This window comes from Apteryx rowi, unplaced genomic scaffold, assembly GCF_003343035.1.
Source record: "Apteryx rowi isolate R43461 unplaced genomic scaffold, aptRow1 scaffold_190, whole genome shotgun sequence".
Classification (NCBI taxonomy): Eukaryota; Metazoa; Chordata; class Aves; order Apterygiformes; family Apterygidae; genus Apteryx; species Apteryx rowi.
The window spans coordinates 1,435,368-1,445,394 of NW_020448197.1; the positions used below are offsets into that span (position 1 = coordinate 1,435,368).

Below are 10,027 nucleotides of genomic sequence, written 5' to 3' on the forward strand. Positions count from 1 at the left end.
GTGCTGGTCACTGAGCCAGGGCTGGTCTCTCCGCAGTCGGGGCCGAAGGACCGGTGCTGCGGGGGACGAGGCGCCCRCCGGGCTCCCCCTCGGCAGCGCAGCCCTCGCCTCCGCTCCCAGCGCTGCAGACTGGAGCGGATGGTGCAGGCGCTGATGGTGCCGGGCTGCGACACGGCGGGAGCTCCCTTGGGGAAGGAGGGCACCGGGTTAGAAGCGGCAATGGGCCTCCGCGAGGGCTGGCGTCGCGGGAGCCGGCTGGGCACGGGGTTGGCGCCTGCGTGTGGACACATGAGCTCTTTGGTCCTGTGTCAGTTCCCGAGTGCTCTTGGTGCCGGGGCTCAGGCAGYTGATTCCCGCCACCCTCTCGGGTCTCCGCTCTTCTGTGTGATGATGAAGGATGTTTTGGAGGTGCGGGAAGTCCTTAACCTCGGTTTGGTGCCACGTAAGCAGGGGGCTGGTGCCCAGMCGTGACACTGGCTGAGCAGTCTCACTTGCTCTTACTTACATTTTGGGGAGAGACTGGGAGATACCAGCACCTTAAACTCAGCCTAACCCAGCTGCTGCCACGGTTCAACTTGTCCACGCAAGTGCGCAGGGGAGCCGGGGCTCAGTGCGCCAGGCGCTGTGCAAAGCCGCAGCAGGGTTTGCTGAGGAGGAGGAGCACGGCACCTTCCTCCCCTTGGCCACGCAGCTCTGGACACAAGCTGCAACTCTTGCTGCTCTCCCCGGGGTTGGTGGTGAGCGCTGCTGTTTGCGGCTCGCGGCAGCCCGCACCCAGGACATGTCTGTCGTGGCCACATCCTGGAGGTTTTGCTCCAGGTGTTTTCCACAGTGGGTCTGAAGCGAGGAAGGGAAATGGGGCAATAGGTTAGTGCAAGCTGCTGGAAATGCATCTGCTCATCCCGAGGTGGACTTTGTAGCGGCACATGAATAACGATCCCGACAGCTGCTGGTGCGAAAGACGAAAGCCTTCCTGTGTTTTTATAGTGTTTATGGCCCTTCCTAGCAGGACCTTGGTGACGGAGAGACGCAGCGTCCCTGCCGGGCTCGCTCGGGTCCCCTGAGGACAAGCGTGTCATTTTGAACCCCGCGATCCGATGCGCTGGGCTCCGTACAGGGAAAACAATTATTTTGTGGTAATAATTACCCCACTGTGGTAAAGTGCCAGTGCTGGGAGCAGTGCATGGGACCGGCCTGTGCGCTGCAGTCCTGCTGCTTCCCAGTGATCTGGAGGCAGCAGGGAGCCCTGGAGCCCCCCCAAGTCACCAAAAAGGGGTGCTTAGCTCCCCTCGTCCAGTCAAACACGGTATGTTGTGGTGCCATGCTGGATGATGGCCAGTGGGAGCCCTTCTCTCATCCCATGGCCTGAATCAGCCTTCATTCGCCTCCTTCCCCCCTCTGGCCTGTTGCAAGACCAAAGTGGTCCAGTTCCCCCAGCCCTGGTTTTCTGGCTCGTGCTGCCTGAGGCTGGACTTGAGGCTTAGCTGGGCTGTAGCTTTTGGGTTTTTTTCCTGTGAGATCTGTTTATGTGCCGTTCTCATGCTCCCCTCAGGCAATTTGGTTGGGAATTTGCAAACTCCAGCATCGTATTAATGGGAGGAATTTGATAATTAAATAAGCTATTCAACTACCATGAGCATCTGCAGCAGGGCATCTTACCATGCTGCTACATCTCTGCTGTGCCCACAGCCCAGGAGGGACGTGGTGCCCGCAGCGAGTCGCAAGCGGACTCAGGGGTGACAGAGGCGACCTGGATGCTTTCGCAGAGACCTGCTGGCCCGCAAAGGCGAGGAATGAGTGGAAGAGCATGGCCACACGAGCAAAGCAGGGAAGTCTGCAGCCTCTCGGCGCAGGGCTGGCTGTGCGGCACCTAAGGAGGCGCTGAGGGTTTGCAAGGGGCAGCTCTGCCGTGCGGTGGGGTGGGGGCCAAGGGCTACCGTGCGGCTTAACGACCTGCTCTGACTGCTTTGCTGGCCCAGCCCTGGCTCTCCCAGGGCTCTGCTGAGCATATGGGGAAACTGAGGCACAGCCACAGGCCAGCGGGTTCGGGCTGCGCCGGGGCCGTCGCGCCGTGCCCCGACGGGGAGGGGGCGGGGAGAAAGGGCCAGGCCACGCCCTCTATGCAGATCTATGCCCTGCGATTGGTCGGAGGGGGGTCAGGGGCGGGGCCGGGCGCCGCAGACAGGCTATAAGAGCGGGGGGGAAACAATGCACCCGCGGTCCCGGCTCGGTGGCTGGTGCCGGCGCCGCCGCCGCGACCCGCAGCGCMGGGGAAGGTGGGTGCTTGGGGGGCGCCCCTTCCTCAGAGGGGCTGGGTGATGCCCTTTTCCTGCCTGGGAGCGGGGGTGGTGGGTGCCCCCTCGGTGGCCGGCGGTTTCCCCTTCCTTTTGCTCCTGACCTCCAACTCTCCTTTGCTGCCCCCAGGCTCTGCCCCCCCGCCCCCGCTGCCCCATGCAGAGATGGAGTTTGACTCGTACCAGCACTACTTCTACGACCACGACGCGGAGGAGGACTCCTACCGCTCCACGGCGCCCAGCGAGGACATCTGGAAGAAGTTCGAGCTGGTCCCCACGCCGCCCCTCTCGCCCCTGGGCCCCCCGGGGGACAAAGCCTGTTGCTCCGGTGCGGAGGAGAGATCAAACTGGCTCTCCCGCTACTGCCTGGCCGGGGAAGAGCCGGAGTATCTCATAGGCACGGGGGAGATCTTTGGCAACCTGAGCGCTTTTATCCTCAAAGACTGCATGTGGAGCGGGTTTTCGGCCAGGGAGAGACTGGAGAAAGCGATGACGGAGAAGCTCGCCACGGGCACGCAGAGGGTGAACCCCCACAAGCCCTCCTTCGCCCAGGACTTTGGGTTCAACAGCTCGGTGAGCGAATGCGTGGATCCTGCTGCCGTCTTCCTTTGCCCCTTGGCTGAGAGTAAGATCCCAGCATCCTCGGGATCCGAGGGCCAAAGCGATTCTGGTAAGGGATCAAGGTCCGGCGCTGCCGTGCGGCTCCCGGAGCGCGGGCTGGCTCCGGTCCCTGCCCGGCTTTCGCGGAGGGGCCCGCGGGGGCCGGGCCGGAGCCTCCCCGCCGGGCAGCGCCTTTGTTGCCGCTCCCGGCCAGCCCGTCCCGGCACCAAGAACAAAGGGAAGTTGCCCGCTCTCCTTCCCGTGGGATTTCTGCTCGGGAAATCCCGGCCGCTGGCAAGGAGGGTGCGGGGATCTCCCAGCCCGGCCCAGGCGCTTTGCACAAGTGCCTCCTCCAGCTCTTGCCCGCGCCGCCGTGTCCCCCGGGCAGGGAGGCGGGGGGCGAGTTTGCAGCTCGGCGTGGGAAGTTTTTCCGACGCCGCCGGGTCGGAGCGTGCTCTGCTCCCAGCTCGGCCTCGCTTGCTCCCCCCCGCCCCACGCCGACTCCCAGCGCTCGCCCGGGACCGCCCCAGGCAGCGGGAACCCCTCGGGGCCCGCTGCGCCCGGGACCCGCGGCGGAACCACCCCTCGGGCCGGCCAGGTTACAAAACAGCGGCTGTGCCCCGGGGCTGTGGCTCGGCGGGGTGGGGAGGGACGTCCCGAATCAGCCACACGCATCTCGGGCCTTCCCCAGGGCACCGGTGATTCCCCTGCAAGGAGGCCGTGTTTATGCGGGGCCGGGATGTGTCAGGGAAGCAGGCGCAGAGTATCTGGCTCTCGCCCACGCAAAGCCAGGAGCTGATGGCAAGATATTGCTGCCCGACAACTGTCACCTGGGGCAGGTTACGTCGCCACAGCTCTGATCAGACCTTAATCTCTGCGGTGAGAGGCTTGTGTCTTCAGCTCTTGCTCGCAAGCCTCAGCCTCCGCCTCCGCGGCGGACGGGTCTCCCCGAGCCTCCCTCCCCGCAGCCCCGAGCGGGAGATCCGCCGGGGCAGACGTGGTTCCTATTTCCGTGCTCACGCGTGGACCCCGGGCTGCCTCGGCCGCCCGGGCTTGCCGGAGAAATGCTGACACCATGCTGCAGCGAGCGCAGACCCGCGTTACATTGACCTCATTAATAAATCTGATTGCCGCGAGTCGGTGACAGTAACCTGCTCCCGGAGACTCGGGCCGTGGCCGAGCCGCGGGACGGGGGTTTAATTGCATTAGGGGCGCAGGGGACAGCAAGGAGGTCGCGGGCGCTAAGAGGCTTCAAGGCCGCTGCGCGGGGGAAGGCGCCGGTGCCGGTGCCGGTCCGGCCCGAGCCACGTGGGCCCAGAACAAAAAGCAACAGATTGCAAACAATGAGAGGGGGGCCTCGCTGATTGACGGGCGCTCGGGCCAATGGGGGCCGAGCGGGATGGCTACACTAACATTCCAGCCCCGCGGGGCAGCCAATGGGCGGCTCCCGAGGGGGCGGGGCCTCGCAGCCCGACTTTTATTAATGGGCGGCCCCCGGGGGGGGGGGGCGGTGCGTGTCTGTCTGTTTATGGATCTGTCTATGTGCACGCACGCGTAGGCACGCGGCTGAGAACGGTGGAGTTGTGACAGTGWTGAGTGTGGCCGTGGCCCCGGCTGCGGGCAGACTGGGCGCAGCAAGCTGTGCAGTCTTTGGCCCCTTCCCAAACCAGTAGCCCCCACTGGGGGCCCTGAGCTTGCTGGTGGCAGAGCCCGGTAAGGGGCCAGGGCGGGTGGATCGGGGTGGCAGAAGGAGGATGTGTCCCAGGAGCCCCCTTCTTCCCGCTGCGGCCACAGTTTGGCCCTGTCGCGGAAGGGGTGAAGGATAAGCCTCTGCCAGGAGGCTCTGGTGGCAGTTTTAGCCTCTTGGGGACTTTGTGGCTTTCGGTGGGGGGCTGAACCACCTTGCGGTTTTCCCCAAACTCTGGGAAAAGAGGTGCAAGTGCTTTCCTAAAGTGAGTGTCATCCCATGCGGAGCAAGGTCATCCCGCCATCCCCAGGCTCTGGGCTTTGCGCCCCTGGGCTTTGCTGTGTCAGGGCAAGCCAGGCTGGCAAGTGAAGAGGCAGCAGGACACGATGGTTTGGTCCAGCTACGGCAGCGCTTTTGGGAGCTGGGTCCGAATCTCATTGTTTACAGCTCCGATAACCTTCCCCTGACTCCTGTGCTGGGGCTGAACTTGTGAGAGGGAGAGGAATGGGGGCGGGGGGGGACTGGGGATGCCTTTGAGGTTCACTGAGCCTGGCGGCAATATGCCTTTTCCAGGGATCCCTTTCCTCTCTCCGTCCCCCGCTGCGCCGCTGGGGCCGGTCCCCCGTGTCCCTGGAAGGCCCCTGCTGAATGGGGAGCGCGGGGGCGGATRAATGGGATTTATAACTCGTGAAAAGTAACAAGTCACCAAGGGGGGAAGCGGCAGCGGGAACAAAGGGCAGCGCTGCCCAGGAGCCCTCATCTGCAATTCCAATGGCCATGAAAGTGCCCGGCCGCTGGGAAGATCTTTAGCGTTAAACTCTGTCCCAGGCCCCCGAGGATCTTGCTCCTCCTTCGCTGCCTCGGGAAGGCGAGGGTTGGGGGGCCAGGGGGTGGCTGTGGGCCCGGGAATTTCTTGCCTGTTGAGTCTTTGTCCTGAATGAGTGTTTTCTGCGGTGCCCAAGGGAGGCAGGTAAATCCCCGTCCCACTTTTGGGGGTCCAGGTGCACGAAAGTGGAAGGAAAGAAAGCACCTTCCCATGGCCCGGGTTGGATGATGCCGAGGAGCGTTTCAATCACCTAATCCCTCCTCGCAGAGCCGTTTCGGCAGTGAGCCGGTACGTGAGCTGCCTTTCCCGGGAAAGCAGCGGGCGAGCGCCTGGGCGTCCCGTGGGGGCTGCGGGGAGGCCCGGCGGGCCGAGGTGAGGGGCTGCCGAGTGACGGCTGTTCTTGCTGTGCCTGTTTCGAGCAGAGGGTGAAGAGATCGACGTGGTGACCGTGGAGAAGAGACAATCGCTCGGGCTGCGGAAGCCGGTCACCATCACGCTGCGAGCGGATCCCTTGGACCCCTGCATGAAACGCTTCCACATCTCCATCCACCAGCAGCAGCACAACTACGCCGCCCGCTCGCCGCCGGACGCCTGTTCCCTGGCCGAGCCGGCTGAGGAGGAGGAGGCGAAGGCCGAGCCGGCGAGCGCCACGGACGAGCTGGCCCCGGAGAGCAACCTGCCCGAGCCCGGCTTGCCGAAAACCGGGAGCGCCCCCGGCTCCGACAGCGAGGAYGTGGCCAAGAGGAAAAACCACAACTACCTGGAGCGCAAGCGGCGCAACGACCTCCGCTCGCGCTTCCTCGCCTTGCGGGACCAGGTGCCCGGGCTCGCCAGCTGCCCCAAGACGCCCAAAGTGGTGATCCTGAGCAAATCCTCCGAGTACCTGCAGTCGCTCATCAGCGCCGAGCGGAGGATGGCGGCCGAGAAGCGGCAGCTGCGGCTGCGGCAGAGCCAGCTGCTCAGAAGGATTGCTCACCTCCAGGGCCACTAGCTGCCCCGGCCCCGTCTCCGTTTGCACATTTTTTGGTTGGAGCAGGGCTCGGGGCGCGCGCCGCGGCCACCGCACACGATACGGCCGGCGTGCCGGGGCGGCTCCCTCCCGGCGGGGGCACCGGGGGCTCCCTGAAGCAGGGCTGGCTCGTCCGCGCTGGGTGTTGCAAGATTTTTTTTTTTCCCCCTGCCCCATGGTGAAACTTCCCCGAGTGACTGCTTCAACCCGGGGCCTCGGCTCCGCTCTGCCCCGACCCTGCCCTGGCCCTGCCACCAGCCACCGTCCCGGCAGCGCYGCCGGGAGCTGCGCCCGGCCGGCCGCCTCCTCCGCAGGGGCTCGAGCGAGCGGCGCCCCGTGGGACGAGYCGAAGCAGTGGGACGCAGCTGCTGCGTCCATTGGGATGGATCCCTGCGGGAACGGCGGYGGAGGGGAAGCGGAGCGTCCCTTCTCGGGCTGAGCGGCCGGGCGGCTCCGCGCTCTCCCGCATCCTCGCTTGCGGCAGGYGGACGAGATCTCCTGGGCCGGGGAAAGGCCGAGATCCGCTGGGGCTGGACTTTACCTCACTTTCTTACCACTTCACGCAGTAGCTCGYCTTGGATTTTGTGTTCTAGAAACTGCTGCTGTAACTGCGAGTCTTATACTGGAGGCTGTGTTTTTATACTGTATTTTTGTACCACTTTTTGAGAAGTATTGGTAAAGAGTTTGCTTTTTTTTTTTAAATAAATTTTTTTTTTGGGGGGGGGGGTTCCTGCTKTGGGGGGGGGCTCGGCCCTGCTGCACTTTAGGGGGATCGGGAAGGGGCTGGTTCCTGCTGCACCCCGGAGCCGAGGCCCCTGGGAAGCCGGCACCCGGCTCTCCGCGCTGCCCCCCTTGCAATAGCGGGGTCTCGCCTCGTCCCCCCTCCTGAGCCTCCCTGGCCAGCGGGCTCCCGGGGGCGCGGGGCCGGCACGCGGGGGGGGGGCCACGCTGCCCGGGAGGGGGCCGAGCATCGCCGCCGGGCCGCGGCCGCCCGCCTGGCTCCCGCCTGACCTGCTGAGAAACGGTAGAGTTAACACTGTGGTCGGATTTAGCACTTTCTTCATTACCTCACACTTCATAAATAAATAAGTTGCAAAGACAGCCTGGGTCGGCTTTTTCCGTGACGGCGGGTTTGTGCCCTGAGCCTGCTGCCATGCTTTCGGGGGGGGGGGGGGGTCCGGCCCCGGAGCCGGGTTTTGGGGCAGCGGGGTGACTCATGGACAAGGACAAAAACCAAAAACGCTTTGCGCCGGCGGCTGGGTGAGGCGGCCTCCCTGCGAGCGAGCCGGGGCTCTCGGCGCTGGCTTTCTCCCAGCGATCAAAATGCAACGTGGTCGTGGCAGTGGGGCCCGGGGAGCGACTCGCCTGGATTATTTTTCCTCCTTTTAAGTGGCTTTATGGAAGAGGAGGGGGGGGGAGAGCCCCCGCTCGGCTCGCTGGGGGCCTCGCTGTAATTGTAAACCCCCCTAATGGGGCTGGGGAGCCGGCGGGGGAACGGGGCGCGGGCTCGTCCGTAACTCTATCGGCGGGCAAAGAGCGGGAATGCAATACGCTCGCTTCGAGGGTCCTTGGAGAACTTCCTGGGCCCGGATCTGCCGAATGGGTGAAATTATATATATGCGTTCTCCTCCCACCCTCCCCCGAATTGATGCTTTGGGGTTGTGTTCGTGCTGGCGGCGAAAGTCTTGCCCTAAATGCAGGAGAGCGGAGGGACGAGGGATCCTGTTACTGCTGAGAGAGGCTGGAAGGGAGCTGCCGTAGCCCGACCTCCTGCAGGAGACTTCGGATCCCCTGGGGGAAGCGAGCCCTCAAAAATAACGATTCTGCAAGGAAGGTCTGAAAAAAAATGCCGTTCCCTTTGGTTCCTGCAGTATCCCACACTCGGTGTGCACGTTGCATCCCGGCCTCTCAAAGCGTTTCGCAGCCCTTAGGTTTTCATCGCTCTGCTGGGAGGTGGGAAAGCGTCTTTAATCCTGCGTGGGGAGAGGCAAAGAGGTGGCGACCGGCTCAAAGCCTGGGATTTGGGAAACTTGACCTCTGGGAGAACAGGGCCCGTCCGAGGAGAAATTCGAGAATTGTAACAAAACTAGTGGTATCAARTCAAGCGCGCTGTTAGAAAGGAAGGTTGGAGGTGTGAATGCCGTCCGCAAGGCTCTCACAGGACCCGCAGCTTAAAGACGTAGCAGGATTAACTAAATTTGACATCTAACTAGAGCAGAAAAAAACAAAGACGATACAGCTTTGCCAATCTTCCAAATTAAGCCTTTGTTTTTGTTGTGTGTACRTTGAAACTCCCAGGACATTTTAGTAAGAGGATAGTATTTTTTTTTCAAGCTAAAGGTGACYGTTCCCATGAGGTTTTAGTAAGGGATACTTTTCTTCTGTCTCCTCTTGGGAGGGCAGGAGCGCTCCTTCGTGATGAAGGATGTTTAAATGCATTATTTTTCTTTCTTGGAAATCAGGCACAGATTCCAGGGCCTGAGCTGGGATCCTAATAAATGTAGCTGGTTTCAAACCGGACTGAGGAGTAGTGTTGCTGTTTTACACCTACCATTGTGTTATCCTGCTTAAAGCCCACATACCTAAATATGTTTTTACCTGAAACTTCCCTGATTACTAAAATGTTCGTCTCCTCGTGTATTGCTACACCCAGGGCCCAAGAAAACAGACTGACGGCACAAGAGAAAGTGCCTCTGAGTGCACAAAATAAACACGGGGATTTTCCTCCCTGCTCTTTCMGTGCTGCAGTTTGCGAGTGTTGGCGATATCGACTATATCGTTGGCTGTAGCCGTTATAGCTAAACATTTCTGGGCCAGATGGCTATGTGTGTTTAAATGCGCATTGCCCCGCTCCTGCCCCGCTCCTTGCGACTTACCAGCTCCCACCTCGGCTCCGTTATCGTCTTCCCCCAAACCGCGTTGCATTTTGCTACCGCACTTTTACCACCGCAATTTTTGCAGGGGGGGGTGATTTCTTTCGGGCGAGCGGCGGTGCCGCGTGCCGCAGCGCTGTGCCGTGCCGTGCCGTGCCGTGCCGCGGGGTGCGGTGCCGGGGTTCACGCCTGGCTTAGCAAATTTTTTCTGGCGGTTTTGCGAGCCGGCGCTAATCTCGTCTCCTCCAATGGGTGTCGGCTCCCGGGCACCCCTCGCTGGGACCGGCATCCTCCCGCTCCCTGTTGCTACGGCGAAGGATGTGTGTTGCCGGGGCGAGCGGCGCCGTGGCGATACCCTCCTCCCGCCGTCGCCCTGGCAACCGTCTCCCTGCCTTCCCTGGCCCCTCTCTGTTGCCACGGCGACGGTCGCCCACTCCCCATCTCCCCGTGTTGCCGTGGTGATGGTTTTCCCTCTCTCCCTCTCCATGGAGGCCGCGGTCGCCCTGGCAACGCTCCCCTTTCTGTTGCTATGGCAACAGCCCCTCTCCCCCCACACCCTCTGCCCTGTTGCTATGGCAACAGCATCCCTTCCTCCCCCCCCGCCTTGGAGGTGGCCGGGCTGGGGTGGCCCCGGGGGACCCCAAAGGGCCCAGGCGGGAGGGCGCGGGACCCCCCCGGCCCCGCTGCCGCCCAGGGGCCTCGCTGCGGAGGAGGCCCCGGCCCCGGGGGAGGCAGAGG

General features: G+C 63.0%; 1 protein-coding gene across 1 annotated transcript; it reads left to right on the forward strand.

Moving 5' to 3' along the window:
- The first annotated feature begins 2,436 nt into the window (after positions 1 to 2,436).
- Positions 2,437 to 7,096, forward strand: MYCL (MYCL proto-oncogene, bHLH transcription factor). The gene is made up of 2 exons (XM_026062537.1): positions 2,437 to 2,964; positions 5,830 to 7,096. Exons 1-2 carry the CDS (start codon positions 2,460 to 2,462, stop codon positions 6,396 to 6,398), a joined length of 1,074 nt encoding a protein of 357 aa, XP_025918322.1. The 5' UTR covers positions 2,437 to 2,459; the 3' UTR covers positions 6,399 to 7,096.
- The last annotated feature ends 2,931 nt before the right edge of the window (positions 7,097 to 10,027 follow it).